At 49.5% G+C, this 21,000-nt stretch overlaps 2 protein-coding genes across 2 annotated transcripts in view; one reads left to right on the top strand and one right to left on the bottom strand.

The window, feature by feature from the left end:
• Positions 1-3,157, bottom strand: part of COLGALT2 (collagen beta(1-O)galactosyltransferase 2) — a 32,411-nt gene extending 29,254 nt beyond the window's left edge. Inside the window, exon 1 of the mRNA XM_031595519.2 lies at positions 2,804-3,157. Coding sequence (XP_031451379.2) covers positions 2,804-3,069 — 266 coding nt within the window. The 5' untranslated portion in view covers positions 3,070-3,157. The remainder of the gene's footprint in view (positions 1-2,803) is intronic.
• Positions 3,158-4,540: 1,383 nt separating this feature from the next.
• On the top strand, positions 4,541-14,336 carry TSEN15 (tRNA splicing endonuclease subunit 15). The gene is made up of 4 exons (XM_031595516.2): positions 4,541-4,881; positions 5,639-5,720; positions 6,706-6,841; positions 13,635-14,336. The coding sequence occupies exons 1-4, from the start codon at positions 4,765-4,767 to the stop codon at positions 13,837-13,839; spliced, it is 540 nt and encodes a 179-aa protein (XP_031451376.2). The 5' UTR covers positions 4,541-4,764; the 3' UTR covers positions 13,840-14,336.
• The last annotated feature ends 6,664 nt before the right edge of the window (positions 14,337-21,000 follow it).

Below are 21,000 nucleotides of genomic sequence, written 5' to 3'. Positions count from 1 at the left end.
GCATCTTGCCAGCAAGTATCTTCATGTGGAATTCCTCACATTTAAAAGTAAACTGTTGTAGAATAAGAAGACACTTAGATACGGTACCATGAGCTAGCTGTAGACTAATGATGTGTAATTATGAAAGTTGTCATTACTGCACTGATCTCATCAGCTTCTAATTTTGGCTACCACTTGCTCTTTGGAGTCCAAGCCACTCTCTCCCTGGAGCAGCATAACAGCATCTCCAGTGACTCAACACCCAGCCTTCCCCCCACTCCCCAGCTCACATTGCCATTTCTGAAGCACAAGGAGACTCCATTCTGCAGGACAGGCTCAGGCTTTCAACAGTAACCCAGTTCCTGCTTCTCAGTGCCAACTCATTTACACAGGTCCTTAATCCCCGGGGTGCTAAAAGATGAGACAGCAAACAGCCCCTTGCTAACAGGCATTTAAAGGTGAAATTACAGACAGCTTTCCCTGATGCACAGACACCTCATCTAAGCATAAGGGAAGTGTAAGCCACAGCAATAACTGCTGAATACATAAACTTTTACTCTGCTCACTCCAGCCAAAATTGTCCTATCTATCATAGAATGGCTTGGGCTGGAAGGGGCCCCAAGGATTGTCAAGTTCCAACCCCCTGTCACAGGCAGGACCACCAACCTCCAGACCTGGTACTAGCCCAGGTTGCCCAGAGCCCTATCCAACCTGGCCTTGAACACCTCCAGGGATGGAGCATCCACAGCCTATAACTGAGTGGATTTCTTTCAAAGAAATAAACCCATCTCTACACTCATTCAGAACAAGAAAAACAGCCCCAAAGGTGGCCAGGGTTATTGCAGGCGAGGGTCTGTTCCCAACAGGCCTCCCAATTCCTGGAGGGGGAAGGAAGGAAGCATTTAACTGCAAGGACCTGGGTTGCAGCATGCCAGCTGGCCTCCAACCAAGCAGCCTGCTCAATTCATTAGGGCGTATGCAGCCAGCAAGTCCTTCCCAGGCTGCTCACCACCACCACAAATCAGCATTAGGACCAAGGGGAAGAACAGAGTACAAGGCTGCCTGGGGTACAGCTTGTTAGGGAGCAGGCTAATGAGGACTGGCACGTACTGACACAGAAAATTCCATGTCTGCTTCAAACTCATTCCTCATCTCCTGACCCATCTTTGCTGTCACTCAAAAACTTCCACCCCAGAAATCTGAGGAATCCACTGCTGAATTTAAGCCCTCAAGCAACACAGAGCCCATATGGAAGTTAAAGAGATGATACGTGTTTCTAATCTGCATTCTGAAGATCTACATTTGGGTACTTCTGAATGCTGACTTACTCAAGAAGCTTTTAAGTATAAGACGAGTGGCAGCAAAGGAATGCAACAGCCACCACTCCACTGCCACTCAGCCCAAAGGCACAGCACAGGGACATGGGACATCCTGGAATTCAGCCACGGGATTCAGCTCAGCTATGGAGCCCGGTGATCACAGAGGTCTTTTCCAAACTATGTTATACTTTATTTATCATTTCTTCTCAGTGGGTCTCCTCTCAGGGGGCTCTTCATGTCCCAGTGTCCCCAAAGCCATTGAGGAACTGCCACCTCTGCAGGTGCTGCTTCTCTGGTGCAGCTCCCCAGGGCTGCAGTGCCTTTTCAGCTGCCGTGACATTTAGGCGTTCTTGTTTTGAAAAGCTTGCCATTTTCAGCACAAGTTTTTCCAGGCTATCCATGCCTTGTGTCTGCACACAGTGCTCTTAAGAGTACCACCCCACTTGTTATGGAAACTTTGGCACATTTTTAAGTTATCTTGGGTCATAATCTCATAAACAATCCTCACAAACACTTTTACACTGCAGAAACAGCAAGTCAATTAAGCATAATGCAAAAAATACATTTAAGAAAGAGTCGTAGAGGTAATCAGTGCTCTGCAGGACTTTGAAGAAACAAAAAACAAACCTTTATTCTGCACTTTTAAAGCAAGAAGCATGCCAAGCTCTGCTCTGACCAACAGGTCCACACCTACAGCTCCTGTTGCATCCCACAAACACTGAACGAGCACACCTTGCTCCAACACAGGTGTGCAGAGGCCTGATGGCATTTACTCACACAGAGTCATTATGGTTGGAGAAGACCTCTAAGACCCCCAAGGCCAACCCCAGCCCACCCCACCGTGCCCACTGCCCACGTCCCTCATTGCCATGTCTCCATGGTTCTTGAACAGGCACGGTGACTCCACCAGCTCCTTGGGCAGCTTGTGCCAGTGCCTCTTTGCTCTTTCTGAAAGCCAATCTGATGGGATGAGATCCAGAACAGCAGAACTCCTGTGAATGTGCACACTGGTAGGCACGGCACGCACCCCCTGCACCCACATCCGTGGCTGGGGGCTGTGGGGAGGGAGCATAACCCCAAATACCCCACGCATTGGGATACTTTCAGCAACCAGGAGTGGGAACTCAGCAAGCTGCGGGTCAGGCCTTACATCCCCATTTCCACGCGTACCAACGCACCTATTTGGGGCAGGTCTCGTTGCTCTCACCATTGACATCTAGATAAGAGACTTTTTTTCCCCCCTCCGCAGACAGAGGCAGCCCCCGTCGGCTCCGACCCTCCGCACACCCGCGCTCCCAGGCGGCGCTCCCCGATCCAGGCGGGCAGGCATCCCCCAGCCGACAGCCCGTATCAGCGCCTCTTCTCAGCAAGCAGCCGGGAGGCGCAGCGCCCGACCGCTCCTCCTCACCGCGTCCTGCGGCTTCGGAGCGGCGCACAGCGAGCGTGTGCCGCCCGGCTTCGCTCCATCCCCATCGCCGCAGCACCGCGCGGCCCCGGCTCCTTACCAGAGCGCGATCCTGCTCTTGGGGTAGCGCAGCCGCTCCACGCAGCCGAGGAAGTGCGGCAAAGCGCTGGCCGCGTTGCGGGCGATGATGGCCAGCAGCACGGTGGGCTTCCGCAGAGCCGACTCCGGCAGGGGCTGCGGCTGCAGCTCGGGGCTCGGCGGCGGCGGCGGCTCGGGGGGCAGGCTGGCCCCGCAGCCGCCCAGCAAGAGCAAGAGGAGGAGGAGGAGAGCGGCACGGGGGGCGCGGGGCGCTGCGCACGCAGCCATGATGGGCGCGGGGCGGCAATGCGGGGCCGCGGGGAGGGGCAGCGGCGGCCCGGAGCCCCGCAGCCGGCCCTGTGGGCAGCGCGGCTCCCCCGACTCGGCTCGGCGCGGTTCGGCCCGCCCCCACGGGCTGCAAGGCGGAGCCGGCGGCGGGCGGGCAGGCAGGTGGAGGCGGGGAGGGGTCCGCGCTACGCCTCGCGTGGCTTCCGCGCACCTGCGGGGTTGAGGAAGAGCGCAGTCGCTAAGCTGAGCCTCCCCCGGCACGGCTGGATGCCATCGCCTCTCACCCTACCGCCGTTAGCTGCGGGCTGAAGCCGGCCCCCGCATCGCCGCAGCTTCCTTTCAGGCAGCGGGAGAGCGATGAGGTGTCCCCTGAGCTCCCGTCACAACTCCTGTAAAGGGTCTCCAGAGACGCTGCAATGGGAGAACCTCCTGCAGTCCATAAGCATCCACCGGAACAATTAAGGAGGACGCGTTCCTCCTGTTTGCCCTTCATGACATCTTTCTAATTGTCCCTCTAGGGCGATACATTAATGAGGCTTTCCTTTCACGCTCAGTTTGCCACACATCACTGTGCCTCTCGGCTTCATTAACCACACAGAAGGAACAGCACTGGCATCTGCACAAAGGGATTGAGGTCCCACAGGAGCCAGGCTGCTGCAGCTCTGGGACCCCTCAGTGTGGAGGAACTGGGGACCAGTGCTGCTGCGTGACACACAGGGCTGGCACCCAGCTCTTCCCAGCACACTGAGCCACGGCCGCTCCAGATGGGCCACAGCACCCTGTGTTATTTCATAAGCCAGGACCCACTCTTGGAGATTCATGATCCTTGAGGTCCCTTCCAACCCTGGCCACTCTGTGTGATTCTGTGGATGTTAGGAAATAATGCTTTTCTGAAAGTGGTCAGGTGCTGGAATAGGCTGCCAAGGGAGGTAGTGAAGTCACTGACCCTGGAGGCGTTCAAGGAACATTTAGATGCTGTGTTGAGGGACGTGGTTTAGTGAGAGCTATTGGTGGTAGGTGGATGCTTGGACTGGATGATCTTGGAGGCCTTTTCCAACCTTGGTGATTCTATGGTTCTATGGTTCACTCCCACATACACAGGGACCAAACCCACCCCATTCAACTGAGCGTTTCTTGCGAGGCCCTGTGCTGATCTGAGCATCCCCAGCTCAGTCCTGGTGTTTCCCCTAAGCAGTGCTGCCATCCGGCTGCTCCCTTGTGTGCAGACCTTGCTGATGGTGCCAAGCTGAGCGGTGCAGTCTGTGCAACAGGACGAAGGGATGCCATCCAGAGGGACAGGCTTGAGAAACGTGAACCTAATGAGGGTCAACACAGCCAAGTGCAAGGTGTTGGGGCAATCCCAGATACGTGGACGGGCTGCGAGAAGAACCCCCTGCGCAGAAGGACTTGGGGTATAACAGCACACTGTTTGCTTTTGCTTTTGTTTCACGGAACCACACAATGGCCCGGGTTGGAAGGGACCTCAAGGATGATGAAGCTCCAAGCCCCCACTACAGGCAGAGCCACCAACCTCCACATTTCAGGCTGCCCAGGGCCCCATCCGACCTGGCTTTGAACACCTCCAGGGACGGACGGGGCATCCACCCGTGAAGGAACGGCGCGGAGGCGGAACTACAGCGGCGGGCAGAGCCGTGCCGTGCCGCCCGGAGCGCGGCCGCGTTGCACCGGGGAAGCATGGAGGAGCCGGCGGCCGGGCGGGCGGAGGAGCCGCGCGGGCCCGCGGAGGGCGGCTCGGGAGCCGAGAAGGGCCGGGCGGGGGGGAGCGGCGACTGGATGGCCGCTCATCCCACGGTACGGCCGGGCGTGCGCTGGGGGCGGGGCGGGCTGCCCGCCGTGCGGGGAATCCGGTAGGCGGAGGGCCGGAGCTCGCAGCTCCCCGTGCCGCCGACACGAGGTGTTTGGTTTGGCCGTCCTCTGGTGTTGATGTACTGCGGCAGAAATTCAGAGCCCTTCTTTCTCCACAGCGCCAGCTCTGTTCCAGAAATAGTCGCGTCTTCCTCTGTCGCTTATTTATTTCATTCGCTTTTCTAAAGCGGGGTGGGGGGGAAGCTCTTGAGATGCTCTTAGCAGACTGCTCCTGTTTTTCGTGCCCTGTTAGCCCCTCCAGCTGCTTTCAGGCTGAGTAGATGGCTGTGCAGATTCTGGGTTTGGCTGTAACTGCAGCTTCCCCTGAGGAAGGCTGCCTTCTGGCTTCCAGTACCTAAAGGGAGCCTATAAACAGGAGGGGAATCAACTCTTTGAAAGGGTAGATAACGGCAGGACAAGGGGAAATGGTTTGAAATTGAGGGAGGGAAGATTGAGGTTGGATGTCAGGGGGAAGTTCTTTACAGAGAGAGTGGTGAGGCGCTGGAACAGCTGCCCAGAGAGGCTGTGGATGCCCCGTCCATCCCTGGAGGTGTTCAAGGCCAGGTTGGATGGGGCTCTGGGCAGCCTGGGCTGTGAAATGTGGAGGTTGGTGGCCCTGCATTCAGCAGGGGGGTTGGAGACTCATCATCCTTAAGGTCCCTTCCAACCCAGGCCATTCTGTGATTCTGTGACTCTGATTCAGTTCACAGCAATGATGTCCCTTGATATATCCGACAGCTCTCAGATCTATGCTGCGTTCCTGGTGTACCTGGACCTCCTGGAAGGTAATTGAATGAACCGACCGGACAGGCGTAGCAAAAATGCATTCACATGTACTCAGGTGTTATGAAAGCTTGTGCACTGGCTGAGCCTTTCCTAGAAAAGTCCTTGGCAGTGGTTTTGAAACTTCACGCAGTGATAGTTCCCTAAGAAACACAGTGTTTTGGCACCTCAGATCCCTGTCACGCGCCTGCACAGAGCCTTTGCAAAGATTAGGGCCTGCCTCGGCCAGCTGCCACAGCTGCAGTGCCAGGAGAGAAGCAGGGGAAGAAGGAGGGAGGTAGAAAGGAGAGGTTACAAATTCAGTGGTTGTTGTGGCAATAGAACACTGTATGTTAACATTAAAGCTACTAAATCATAGTATCTCCCTGAGTCCAGTTTAGCAATGGGCAGAAGTGCCCTGTCCTGATCAGGATGCTGGTGGCTGGAAAGGGCAAAGATTCCTGTAGGAAAGAAGGATGCCCAGTGGCAATAATTATAACAAGCTTTTGGAGCCTTACAAGAGTGGAATAGAGTTATGTGATAACAAAGAGTGTCTTTTATAGTGAGGGTGGTGAGGCACTGGCACAGGTTGCCCTGAGATGAGGTGGGTGCCCCATCCCTGGAGACTTTCAAGGCCTGGCTGGACCAGGCTCTGAGCACCTGATGGAGCTGTGCATGTCCCTGTTCACTGCAGGGGAGTTGGACCAGGGAACCTCTAAAGTTCCCTTCCAACTCTAAGGATTCTATGATTCTAAAGCTCTGCAAACTCTCCCAAACTGGCTTAATTGAAAAGGAGGGCGGGGAGCCAGTGTAATAAATACTCCATAGGAGCACTCAGAAAGGAAACATGGCATGTGAATGGGCTATTTGTCTCTCCTGGGAATTGCCCTGTGAGGAAAGGGAGGGAAACAACCAAAGATGTTAAATAAAATTTGAAACCTAATATTTGAATGAATGAAACTTGTGTTTTGTGTCCTGATCCTTCTCATCAACTATCGACCTTTTTAGGGAGAAGCTGGCATGAAGTGAAGCATGTTGGATTAGCAGAACTGCAGCTCATATGTTTACATGCCCGTGAAAGAGAAGAGGGCGATCTCCAAGTGATGGTACCAATACCTGCAGATGTATTAGTGAGCCATGAGAGGTGAGGCTGTGCTCAGTCTTTGGACCCCATTGCCCGTAGGATAAAAAGAAGACTAGACAAGAGGCTGTTTAATTTGGCCATGGGGAAGTGGGAGGAAACAAGGAAAGCAGTATCTCGATCTGTGAGCAGAGTTATTTTGAGTGCTGGGAATGTGTATTTAAAGTTGAGATTGCTTTCTCTTCCTAAGTTGCATCAGTCTCTGCTTCTCCCTCCTTGGAAGTGGCAAGCCTTGGATGCAGCTTCCTGCAGGACCCAGCTCCTTCTGTTGAGCTTTGGATTGTTTAGAAGTTGCCTATGTTATAGGAGGTAATAGTGGATATCAAAGCGTGTGTTGGAGAGACAAGGTCAGAATATGAGACCTTCACAGCTTATCTTTTGAACATTCTTGTGCTGCATGTTTGTAGTCTGGGAAATCTGTCAATACCTTAAGTCACTGGGCTTTCAAGTACCAAAGAGGAACATAAATCCCTCTGGGCCTCTCTGAATAAACTTTTTAATTGCTGAATCTCAAAGATAAGCCTAGTGTGCTACATTTGTTTAGCTTTTTGGTTGGATAGCATAATTTGGCTGCTTTCAACTGGAAATGCCTCGTACTTACTGAGAATCTAATGCTCAACTATCCTTTGAGCTGTGATTTTGACACAGTATGTTTTAGATACGCTATGTTTTTTGCCTTTTCTTAGACTTCAGGAGTGACAAATCAATCTTTAGCAAACAAACTTCCATCTTAATTCTGCTGTGTGCTTTCCTAAGAGCATATCTTCAGAAACAATTCGTTTTGATGGGGAAGAAAAAGACTCAGCAGATATTGATGGATTCAAGTGCTGTCTAGTTGCTGAAGAGTCTTCCATTGGCAAACACTGGTCATTTCTTGTGGGCTTAGTTTTATAGATATGTGTGATAGAGCAAATCTGCTTACAGGACTTGCAGGATGATATGCAGAGCAGCAAGTTGCTATATGGGGCCTTTGAGAAACTACTCCTATGTGCTGAGTTGCTGTGTTTGTTTAACGTAGTAGGTTTCCACTTAGGTTGGAAACTTTGATTCCTAGGAATTGAGTCAATGCCAGCAAGTATGTTCTAATTAGTTTTTAATGACAGGGAGATGATGTGCTGTGTGTATGTCCTATCTGGTACTGTTTCACTGGGGCTTTTCACTTGGAGCCTCTGGACTTGTTTGTTCTGTGGTGATGCTGTTTGCTCTGCTGCTGGCACCAGCGTGCATGGAATCTGTTACTGGAAGGATGTGTGTTAGAGAAGCAAAGAGTGAATGCGTCACATTGATTAAAAGTACAGTTTGTGACTAGGTTTTGCTATAGAGCAAATGCAGAGAGCACATTGTCACTAAAGTGAGCCAAATGTTGGGCTTCAATGCCAGGTGAGTTCATTAAAGCCTGTATGTGCTTGATACAAGCGTGCACTGTCTTCTGCCTGACAACAGCTTTGGGAATTTCTGTTACTGAAAATGTGTGTGTGTGCATGCTTGGAATTTCATTAGAAGGTCAGCACTGATCAGAGAGGCCTGGTGTGTCTTTGTAGAGAAAGGACAGCACCAACTCAGCTCGTTTGCTGGAGCAGGAGACAAAACAGAGGGGTATGGACAAAAACTGTGCCTCAGTGAAGAGGGAGTTCATTAAAAAGAAATTGGAAACACAGTTATAGTGTCACTGCTTCTTTGTTCTGGCAGCTGTGTTGTGACTGTTGATAGCAGGAGGCTTGCTATATGTATGCTGTCTGAAATAATATTTTCTCATTTGATGTCCAAAGCTGTAGACAGGAAAGCATCCATGCTTGCTTACTTCGCTGTTCTGTCCAGAAGTGACAGAGTTTTTGTGTTACTTGCTGTAAGGAAATAAATGCAGTTCAGTTAACGTTGAAGCAGAAGCCATTGGAGGTGGTTGGGAATGTGAAAATAGTCTGTCCTCATTCCTGGGCCTTGAAAGTTTGCACTAGCTGCACAAGCCGCTAGCAGTTGGCACTGTTCAGGTCAGCATTTCCCTGCTTAAACAGTAAGTCTGGATAGGAGCTGCAGGGGTGATTTTCTTCTCAAAGCCACTTCAGCAAAACCCTGCCAAGCTCTGCCTTCCCAGGTGGCTTGGGAAGATTCCTGTTTGGCTGACACTCCAAGGACAGTGTCCTTAAAAGGCCATAGTGAAGCTGACATGGAATTTACCAGCAGGACACCCAAATGATAAATAGGAGTGGCCTGAAAACACCCAACAAAACGTTCAATGTTTTTTAACTTACTCTAAGATTTCCTTTGTTCGAAGGCAGGGTGGGCTGTTGTGTGTGCTGTGCTCTATGCCCAGAATTGTGACTCCTCAGAGGGGTTGAAGCAGTTAAGTACAGCTAGCCCTGCCTTGGAGCTGGCAGAAATGAGATGCTGGATCTAGTACAGGCACAGCCTGTCCTGGACAAATGACATTGGCAAAGCAATGAACCACCAGACTATATGATATGTCCCTGTCCCTTTTGTTAGTTATATGGAAGTGTTGGAACTGAAGAATGAAGTCAGTTACATCTGGTTATGAAGACTGTGGAGTTTGTTTTAGGCTGTAACACTATCATGGGTTGATAATAGCAGGGTGGCAAAGTCTTTGGCTGCAGCAAACGAGAACAAGCCCAAGTGCAGCAGCCACAGATACAGAAATGAAGAAAAAGAGCTGCTTACCTTTGGAAGGCCTTAGGTAGGCACAGATCTCCACCAAGAGATGGCCTCACCTTCACTGCCAACCCTTAAATGAGGTCTGGGAAGGGGTGGATCCTGGCTCCATCCCTTTGGTCACTCAGGTTCATTGCATGCACCAGAGCTCCCCTGGGTTGGCTCTGCCTTCCACCAGGTGCTCAATCTCTGCTTCAAGCCATGACTTAGCATTTCCACTGCATGGGCTAAAAGGAAAAGGACTATTTTATTACAGTGGTAACTTGATTTCAGGAAAGGAACATGTTAATGTTTCATTTTAAAGCCGATAAGCATCCTTAGAGACAAATTTGGTGGTTGGAAGTGAAATCTACAGTTTGCAAAATAGATCTTCCTCTAATCTAAGGGGGTTTTGCTTATAAGCAGCGCTTGTGTTTTAAATGCACTAGAAGTGTGATGTGCTCCCTGTTTGGCATCTGCTTCAGTTTTGTCAGTAGTTCAGCTGTTAGCATTGAGTTTACTCTTACAGTACATCAAACATTAAAAATGTCATCAGTGGCTTCTAGCTAAAAACTCTTTATCAGTAGTTGCAAAGGGACTGATGTGGGTTATGCAGCTGAGTTAGACATGCTGCACTGATTGGACTAACTGTACAGCCAGTGTACCTCGCAGAACTTTGCCAAACTGATTTCTCCCTTTTTGCACAGCTTGTTTTCTTTTTCAGCTTCCCTGGAAAATAAAAAGGGCTTCATATTCCTTGGGGTTTCAGCTCGTTCCTCTGATGAGTGAGGCACGCAGTGTTTTCTTTGGTTCTATTTTCTTTTCCATTACAAAAACAGGACTTTCTTCTCGCATCCCATATTCCTGTAAGAAAGAAATCCCAAGAAACAGTGGCGTCCATTTACGCACCGTGCCCCACACCACACGTTTCTTCCCCTGTATTTCAATGCTTGTATCAACTTGTATGGACTCTCAGCACTGCCTTGCGTGGAGGGGAGGGAGCTGTTCGGGTTGGCCGAGCCTGCAATGAATTATTCATCCCAGTACAAAGGGCAGATTGAAAGCCTTTGGCTTTTATGGTAAGGAAGGCAGTAGTTCCATTTCAGCTCAATGGAGCACTATGCAACCTCCATAAAACAGCTCTGAGCTCTCAGTGTTTTCTCTGCTTCCCAGAGGCAGAGCATGGGATAGACCACTGAAATACCTGTGTTGGCCACAAAACTTTCTGCCAGCGTTCTTTGCTTTATGATTCTGTTCTGGTTGGACAATCAGTTGAAATCTCAAGGCTGAAGTTCACCCACCATACTTTTAAGCTGTTATTTACAACGCTAAATTCCCTGTTGTGATGTAGTTTGAAGGCAGCACTGAGGGCAGATGCAGTGTGACCTTAGCAGTGATGTTACCTTACTGCAGTGGTCGTTGCTTGATGTTCAGTAAGTTAATTCTGCTTTTTCAATTAATTCTTTTGTACAAAACTAGCAATCATTGCTGAATGTGGTTTGTAGGTATCTAGAAATCCCCTCGAGGTTTTCTGAAGCAAAGGGCCTTAGAAATGCCAGATGTTTACTTCTTATAATAGCATCTCCTTCATGTGTTTGAGATTAGACTCCTTTCATCTTCTGCAATGTGAGGTGAACAGGAGGTTGCTTCCTAGGTGGGAACTGAGGGCTTCATCTGCTTGGATTTGTCTTGGTGGGAGCAGATGCACTGCACTGAACATGCAGACACCATCAGCATTAGGGATGGGTTTTCAAGCTGTTCTGCAAAACAGGTACTGTGTGATGTACAACTGACAATAATTATTTGGGAAAAAATGTTTAATCTTACTCTGTTCGTGGGACTTGAAGCTTCCCAGTGCTTCCTGTGGTGTCCAGCTTTACATATTTTTCCTTTCACGAGGCCTTTGTTCAAAACACACCTTTTTGTGTGGGAAATGTCTGAGTATTGCTGGTTTAACATTCAAGGCTTTTCTCCCTTGAGAGGGGGAGAGAAGGGAAAGGAGTGGCTGTAGGGTATTTTAACTCCTAGACTCCCCCCTGTATGCAGCAGCACACATGCTTGACTGTTCTGTGAGCTCTCCCAGGACTCTGGATGCTTTTTACTTTATACCAGGCACTCACTGGCATAAATCTGAAGCAGACAGCATGTACAGGGTGTCTGTCCCCATCCTTCATAGCCAGGCTGAGCCTGTGGACGAGCCAAGCTGAGGTGATGAACCAAGTAATGCATTGCTTTGCATTTCAGATGGCCTGGAATAATAGAATCAATCACTTCTTGCTTTTTTTTCTTCCCCCCATGTTCTTGGGCACTTCAAAAGGATTTAAAAATATATAATTTCCTTCAATGTTTCACCTTTCTATTTGTGGCAGGTAGCAAGTACAGTGAAATGGGGCAAAGCCAGATGTTCTTCCTTGACTCCTTGTAAATGTCTGATGCTGCAAAGAAACTTGGTGAGCGTGCTGGCTGTCATCCTTGTTGGATGCCTTCAGGGAGGAGCGGAAATGCAGGCCTCTGATACAGGCTTCCTGAATTCCAAAGCTTATTCTCTTCAAAGATAGCATCCCACTAATCTGCAGATGTGCTGGTTGTGGTCTGCATGAATACAAGCTCTTGTTTTGGTGCTGCCTGTATGGAGAAAAGAAATCTGCTGTTAGAGCCTGGCCACTTCTGTGATCGAGGCACATTTTTAAGTCTAGGCGCTAAATGGTGGGGGGATAAAGTGTGTCTGTGCCTGAAGGTGTAAGAAGAAATGATGAGTGATGGTGGGTCAGTGTCCCTGCAGGTGTTCAAGAGCTGTGGAGATGTGGCACTGAGGGATGTGGGCATGGTGGGGTAGGTTCAACTAGATGATCTCAGTGGTCATTTATAACCTTTGTGATTCTCTGAGAAGCGTAGATCTAATGCCTGGCTGTCCATCCAACCTCCTAAAAGAGTAGGAAGATAAATGTAACAGTTGCTAAAGAAAATATAAAGGATTCTTAGCTGACAGCACGGGGCACGCTCAATACAGCTTTGTTGTTTTGGGGGGTCCCAAAATATTTCTCCAAGCAAGCTGTGCCAGTTCCTGACTTTTTATTTTTCTTTCTGTTTCTCATTCTCAGGCCAGGGAGAGGTTAACCTCTGCTGCCAGAGAACAATGGATAGTTCTTTCCTGATGGGATTGCTGCCAGCAGCCTGGCCCCACCACTGGCTTCTGTTCAGAGCTCCCTTCAGACAGAAGCTGTTGAGGTGTGACACCGGCTGCTTGCTCTGTGCACATCCAGCATTCTGAAAGGACAGCTGCAGTCCTTTCCCAAGCCCTTGTCACCCACAGGTGCATGAAGCTCCTCACTAGGTGCACTGCCAGAAGGCCTTGCAGTGTTTGAGGCATGGCTCGTATGGGAAAGCATCTCTTTCTGGTTCCTGAGGAGGAAGCTTGCTGCAGCAGTGCTTGCTGGGGCAGTGCTGTTCTCAGCTCTGAGCTGAAAAATAAGTAGCTTATTATTCTTAAACTGAACAGGAAAAATTGCATAACTTTGTCTTGAATTTTGAAGGAAGATGTTATTTATGCTGACTCTCCTGAAGAACATCATTAGTCTTGTGGCTTCTAGTCTAGACAGGGAGGTAGAAAAGCCTGGCTTCAGTTCCTGGGTCTTCCATAGTCTCGTAGAGAACTGTAGCACAGAGATTGGAGGGCTTATCTCTACAAATGGAAGATGTCACTTGGTTCTGTGTGGGTTTTGTTGTTGTTTTGTTTTTTGGGGGGATTTTTTTTTCCTCTAAATGATTATAGGAATTTGGATTTGTATTAGAGCAGATGTTACACCTTCTCTATGCAGACAAACTTGCAGAACAAAACAGGATTTTACTGGATAATCTCCTTCCAGCTTTTTAAATAGCAGTTGTGCTGGAGCCCTGTTGAAAGGCTCAAGTGCAATTTCTATTACTCCCAAGCTTTGCAGGAGTTTTTGGGGGGCTAGCATGTGTTTTTTCAGGAATGGTATTAAAGATAAGAAAATAAAATAGCGTGTAAAATACCTCTCAAGTTAGAGAAACTGCAGTAGGAAAAACTGTTTTCTGCTTCATGTCATCGGTATAGAGACCTACAAAACCCAGCTTCTTCCTGTGCCAGGTTGTTATGAGGTCCTTTCTAACTGACTGTTTTCTCTTCTAGGTTAAGAGAAATCATGAAGAAAGCTGCTCTCCCCCACGACGACCCTGACACCCCGCTGTCAATTACCTTGGCCATAGTTGAGACAGATTCCACAATAGTCTACTATAAAATGACTGATGGCTTTGTGTTACCAGAGCCTCCTGATGATACTGAAGATGCAGACAATAAACAGTGGAAGAGGAAAAGACGGAAGCTTTCCAAATAACGAAGACAAACAGACTTTTCTTGAACTACTCAAACAAAAATCCAGGAACTTAAGTGTGTAAATAAGCAGTGTGCAGAAGTCTGCCTTCTGCATATCAAGTGCATGTTCATGGAGCATGGAGTTTTCTTGCAGCTCCACTGTAATAAAATACCACTCAAAGCATGAAATGGGTCATGCTTTTGAGGCAGATTGCTCCTAATTAATTAATATAAATATACTTCTCAGAGGTCTGAACTGCAGGATCTCTGATTGATACCTCTCTGGGTATGTAACAGAATGTACACATCCTTACCCATATTATAAATACTTAATAAAGGTCAATCTTAACAGCATTCCTGCCAGAAATCATTACTAAGTTCACAGTATCTTCATCTTAACGCTGTCAGAAGTGCTTGTGCTACCTCCCAGGTTACGTTTCTGAAGGCTTCCTGCAGAAGTAACTACATCTTTCACATAACAGCCTTCTTCAGATTAAACTTGATGCCATCCTACTAAAAGCTTCCTGAGTAAAAAAAAATGTCCTTGCCACTATGCTCCCCCCCCACTGGTGCTGGGACCAGTGGGTGCTGGGACTGGTACGCCTGGGAGCAGCAGGAATTGGGAGCAGTGGGTGCTGGGAGCAGCAGGTACTGGGACCAGTGTGCAATGGGGTCACTGGGTACTGGGACCAGTGGGTAGTGGGATCAGTGGGTGCTGGGACTGGTGTGCCCTGGGAGCTGCAGGTATTGGGACTGGTGTGCAATGGGACCAGTGAGTGCTGGGACCAGTGGGTGCTGGGACTGGTGTGCCCTGGGACCAGTGGGTGCTGGGACTGGTGTGCCCTGGGAGCAGCAGATACTGGGACCAGTGTGCCCTGGGAGCAGCAGGTATCGGGACTGGTGTGCAATGGGATCAGTGGGTGCTGGGAACGGTGTGCCCTGGGAGCAGTAGGTATTGGGACCAGTGTGCAATGGGATCACTGGGTGCTGGGACCAGTGGGTACTGGGACTGGTGTGCCCTGGGAGCAGCAGGAATTGGGACCAGTGGGTGCTGGGACCTGTGTGCCCTGGGAGCAGCAGGTATTGGGACCAGTGTGCAATGGGGGGGGGAGCATGCTGATCTGAGGACCTTGTTACCTGCAGGGAGCCCTTTGCTGGCTCACTCATCCAGGAAAGCTACTTCAGAGCACTGGAGCAATTCTCTGACACTGTCCCTTGTGATAGCATTATTTTTCTGATCTTGTGATACTTTGTTCTGCTGTATGCTGTGACCACGCTGCTGCTCTTGGATGTATTTTATGGACTCTGCTACATATTCCATAAAGCAAATCTTAATTTTGCTAGGCTGCATACCATCAGGTAACTCGGGTCCTTCTTAGAAACTGTTAAATCCTTCAACCCTAGTGTGAGTGTGCTGGAAAAGAGCTGGTTTTGTGTGAAGAAAGCTCTGGCAAATGCTACACCTTGCAGAATTTAAGCAACACATGCTTAACCTCAAAAGCCCTTTAGCATGTGCTTTCTTTTCTAGAAAACACTGACGTGTATTTGCTGCGTGGCTGATGCTAGCTTGGCTTTTCTTCCTTCATTTTATCACTTTTAAGTACCAAAAAGGAGCAGATGTTTTCTATACGCTGCAAACTCCTTACTCTGCCTTCAGGAGCTGAGGTGGACGACCAGTGTCTGGAGGCTTTGATCTCTCTATGCATCTCAGTGAGCAGTGGTTACGTGGGCCTTTTTCCTGGCTCTGTGTTTCTCAGGGGAAAAGAAGAAGAAATACTATCAGTGCACCCTTTGTCCCATAGGCATTACTACATAAACAAGGAAGTGTTAGGAAAGTTCAGAGCCAGCAGTGCTGCTCCTTTACATCCCATTGAAGTGGTATTGCTTCTCTGTGCCCAGCAGTGAGCACACATTGCTGAGCCTCTGGCATCCTGAGCACTGAATAAAGATGGGGAGAGACTTCCTTTGGAAGCCTTATCGCATCTGAGCAGCAGCACATTAAGATTCCTAAACCCACAGGATCTTGGTGCTATGCCTGAAGTACTCAAGCTCTGAGTTGCAAGACACAGAATCATAGAATGGCCTGGGTTGAAAAGGAGCTCGAGGATCATCTAGTTTCAAACCCCTGCTATGTGCAGGTCGCCAACCAGCAGCCCAGGCTGCCCAGAGCCACATCCAGCCTGGCCTTGAATGCCTGCAGGGATGGGGCATCCACAGCCTCCTTGGGCAACCTGTTCCTGTGCCTCACCACCCCCTGGCTGAAAAACGTCCTCCTAATATCCAACCTAAACCTCCCCTGTCACAATTTGAGACCATCCTCCCTTGTCCTATCACTATCCAGCTGCAGAGGTGTGACCTGTGACATCTGACTGTGACACCTTTGTAAATTCAGCCCACCAGGTTGCATGGGCTCCACTTTGCCATCTTCTAAATGAATCCTTGCAGGGCTGAAGCAACTGCACTGAAGTCTTCAGTCCTTCCCCTCCCTTCTGCTAAGAGCAGTATTCTGTATGTATACAGCTAAGAGCTGTATATATATTGTATCTGTATATACAAATACTCCATTTGGGAGCTTTTTCTCTGCCACTCACGTTGCTGTGCTGCAGCTCAGCAGCCCTGAACTGCAGGACAGTGAGGAATGTGATGCACCCCGGGTTTGTACCCATCCCTGCAGCCCCAGCTGCCCCCCAGCAAAGCACTACCAAGGCTCTCTCCCTCTTCCAGCCCCTTTATGCAGAAACAAAAGTAATTGTGAGCAACTGGGTTTTCCTGACTCCTCCAAAGCAGCTGCACCTCGTTTTTCAGGCTGTCCCATGGAGACATTTTCTTTACGTAGTTTCAGGATGCTCTCTGTCCCTTCGGTTGCTCTGTGAGCACCAGGACCTGGCCGCTGCCTCCTGCCTTACCCACAGCCCGTTTGCTCGGGCAGCTAACGAGCCCATGATGAGCTGCGTGCTGTCAGCTCTGCACCTCACTGACGCCGCGTGCTGCCCTGATGCCCTTTCACCTCCACCATCTTCCTCTTCACATCCAGCTCCAGCAATCCCCCAGGCTCCCTTTGCCAAAACCGAGCGGCACTTTTTGGGGGGTTTTTCCCCCTTTTTGGAGGGAACACTCTCAGGCACCTTCCCAAACGGAGACCGGAGGACTTCCAGCCCCGGCTGACGGCGGGCACACGGGGCCGAAGCCGCGGGCTGCGTTGCAGCAGAGGGCGCTGCGGACTGCGGAGCGGCTGCCCTCCTCCGCCGGCTGCTCTGCCAGAGCCCTTCGAACTGCGTCACCCTGGGCGCTACGTCACGGCGCTGACTAAAATGATGCCCGAACTACTCTAAGGCCAGAGAAAAGGACAACCTTTCTCTTGCAGCGCTGTAAGGTCAGACCCCATCCAATCCCGGCTGGGTTGTCCTACCGCAGCTCGCTGTACATTCCAGATTTGGCTACAAGAGTGGCACACAGGCTCTTGTCCATCACAGCCAAAAACACATGGCTAACGTGGTGGTTGCATTAAAGAACAGTGTTTTGTAGCTGCACTCTTTATATCTGTTGTAGTTTGAATGGAAATAAATAGAAGGCATTACTTTCGGAGCAACCTACGTACATCACCACGTCCCCACAATCAAATATTGCCAGGAATGACACGACACAAAATCCTACCGGTGGTGACAGCAAAGTGGTGGGTCCTCCCAGGTGCCATCCTCATGCACAGAGCTCTGGGAACACTTCTACCTTCGTATGCCACCATCTGAAAGCTTGGAATAGACATCCAGAGCAAGAATCCAGCTTGAATCCTGCCACAAAACGTCATATTTAATGGAGAAGAATGTGACTGTTATCTAAGAGAAGAGGCTGAGAGAGGCTTCTAACATTTGCTGTTCTTACAAACGTGGTGCCTTCTGCAGGAAAGCAGTTGAGAAAATAAACTACATAAAGTAGAAAAAAAGTAATACATCAAAATCCAGGATCTCCAGCAGCCCAAACGTGCTGCTTATCTGCCCGAGAGCCAGACTGCCACCTGTTACAGCCATCCTTGTCTCAAAAAGGGATGGGCTCCATTGATCCTCTGCTCAATCTATTGCTTAAGCAAAATTATCACAAGAGAGCAATCATAATTAACTGGCAAAAGTGGGTTTGGAGGTGTGACAGCTAGATAGATGAGAATTTGATTAGGGAAGAACAAGGAGTTGCACATATTGTGTCGATCTGCCTGGGGGTAGCGAGGCCCTACAGAGAGATCTGGACAGGCTGGAGAGCTGGGCTGAAGCCAATGGGATGAGGTTTAATAAGACCAAATGCCGGGTCCTACACTTTGGCCACAGCAACCCCAAGCAACGCTACAGGCTTGGGGCAGAGTGGCTAGAAGACTGTGTAGAGGAAATGGACCTGGGGGTGTTGGTTGACGCTCGGCTAAACATGAGCCAGCAGTGTGCCCGGGTGGCCAAGAAGGCCAATGGCATCCTGGCTTGTATCAGAAGCAGTGTGACCAGCAGGAGTAGGGAAGTAATTGTTCCCCTGTACTCAGCTCTGGTGAGGCCGCACCTTGAGTACTGTGTCCAGTTCTGGGCCCCTCACTGCAAGAAAGACATTGAGGCCCTGGAGCGTGTTCAAAGAAGGGCAACAAAGCTGGTGAGGGGTCTGGAGCACAGGCCTTATGAGGAGCGGCTGAGGGAGCTGGGATTGTTCAGTCTGGAGAAGAGGAGGCTCAGGGGAGACCTTATTGCTCTCTATAACTACCTGAAGGGAGGTTGTAGCGAGCTGGGGGTCGGCCTCTTCTCTCGTGTAACTGGTGATAGGACTAGAGGGAATGGTTTCAAGCTTCGCCAGGGAAGATTCAGGCTGGATATTAGGAAATACTACTTCTCTGAAAGGGTGGTCAGGCACTGGAATGGGCTGCCCAGGGAGGTGGTGGAGTCACCGACCCTGGAGGTGTTCAAAGAACGTTTGGATGTTGTGTTGAGGGATATGGTTTAATGAGAACCATTGGTGACAGGTGGATGGTTGGACTGGATGATCTTATAGGTCTTTTCCAACCTTAGTGATTCTGTGATTCTGTGATTCTGTGATATCAAGGAAATACTGGGCTGGAAGGAGGTTGCTTAAGTGTTTGCCCCTGATCTTGGACTCAGCATGTTCACTTTTTGTAGCTGGCCATAGACTAAACGTGGGGACAGAGCTAAAGAAGTGACAAGGCAGCAAAAAATACAGAAAGGAACTGATTGCCATGTGAGGAGGAACAAATGGCACCAAGTGCCAGGAGAAATACCTGCCTGCAGCTCTGCACATCCATGCACAAATCCATCCTGGGGACTCTGGCTTACAAGCAGGGCTGTTGGAAAGCAGGATCTGAAGGTATTAGCCATTAGGTTCACTAAAATGCCACCAAACAACACAGCCATGAAGAGAAAGGCACTTTCTAGGCAAAGTATTTCCAGCAGAGAGATGTGCTCCAGGAATTACCAGTGCTCATCCCACCCAGTGAGCACCTGTCCCCATTCTGTGATGCTGTTGGCAATGGTGGGCATCAGGTCTTACCAGCCAGGCTGCACAGCAGGCTTCTCTCCATCAGAACAATTCCTGTCCAGCTCGTTCCTCACCATTCTTAATTGCTGGAGCCTCGTGGAGCAGGCTGCCTAATGAAGGAAGATAGTAATTAGCCCAGTGTTTTCCCTGCCTTTGCTGTCTGTCCACAGGTACTGCCCTTTTAAACATGCATTTGGTGAAATCAAGCTGTTCTGGTGGGTTGCTGGAGAAGAGACAGGGAGGAGACAGCACAGTGCTTGTGTGTGGCTGGCTTTCCCTCCAATTAGCAGCATCGATAACAATCAAATTAGAATTAAATCAGGAGCAGCACAATCAGAAGGTCAGCTTGCCAACTGAAAATTATGCAAGAGCAAAGGAGGCTGGTGCTGTGCCAGCAGGATGCACTGCTTGCTGGGCTGCGTCTGCAGGAGCAACTTTCAAGAATATTTGAGAGATGAGAGGCTGCAAAGGTATTTAGTGTTGTGTGTTGATATTGCTTTGTGCCAAAGGAGGGGATGCAAGGAAAGATTGGCAAAAAGGTTTTACAGGATGTGCAAAAAAAAATTAAATAAATAAAGAGAATGTAACTTGACAGAAAAACAAAGAATCAAAGTGCTGAAGAATGAGGGACTGTGATTTCTCGTCTATTTTTAACAATTTGGTAAGAAAAGGGAAGATCCATCACTAACCTGAAAGGCAGCGGATCCAAAGGATATCTGAAACCCAGTCACAGTGCAGAGGTGGGGTCCAAAATTGCTGGCTGTTTTGGGAAGAGAAAGAACAACAGAGAACTTCAGCACCAGCGCTAATAATAAGACATGATGACTCAGTGAATGAAAAATGAGCAAAACTTGGGATTTTTGGAAAATGGAAATACTGAGGCACCCTGATGAGGGCCCAACTGTGGGAAGTTCTCTAAAAATACACAAACAAACAAACCCCCATCTCTCTACAGAGATGTAGAGATGTGTGTCAGAGCTGTTCACATTGGCAGCAGAGTCGAGGCCAAGGCTTGGGGCTGGAACCCAGCAGAGATGTCTGGAGTCCCTGTTGATGCGGATCAGCTCGCTGCTGGACCTGCCTTGTGTCTCCCTGCCCTTGGAGCTGAGGCAAGCTTGGTGGAGGGAAAGGGGAAAGCAAAGAGCACGTAGCTGGCTGGGACACTATTTGGTGACTTAGGGCAGATGGGGGATTTTTGGAGAAGAAGCAACATCACACTTAACCAAAAGATGCAAATCCTGGAGCAGCCACCCCCTGAGCTGGGCACAGACAGCCCAACGTGAGGCCAGCAGAGCTGGAAAGGTCTTGAGAAGCTCATCAGGATTTGAAGGTGTTAGCAGAAAAGCAGCCCTATGAAAAGACAGGTGATGGTTGCCTGTTTGTAGCCAAACACTGAGAGAGGCAACGCTCTGCTGGACCCAGGGCCCCATCTGAGTGATTGCTGAGCCCAAGGCTCAGGCAGCAGAATTCAACCCAACTTTGCTTTGCTTAATGTACACAGTTAGTCACTGAGGACACCAAATAATAGTAGTAAGGAGGTGGTGGTCTTCACCAGCGTGATGCCTTCATTTTGAGTTGACCTCAATGAGTCTGGAGCCTTCAAGAGAAGAACCACGTTACATCCCGAAGCATTGGGAGTGCCTATGGGTCAGGAAGAGCCACTTTG

The sequence above is a fragment of the Phasianus colchicus genome, chromosome 9 (assembly GCF_987193195.1).
Source record: "Phasianus colchicus chromosome 9, bPhaCol1.hap1.1, whole genome shotgun sequence".
In the NCBI taxonomy this organism is placed as follows: Eukaryota; Metazoa; Chordata; class Aves; order Galliformes; family Phasianidae; genus Phasianus; species Phasianus colchicus.
Note: the sequence above shows the minus strand (reverse complement) of the source record. Positions and strands in the feature narration are given on the sequence as shown.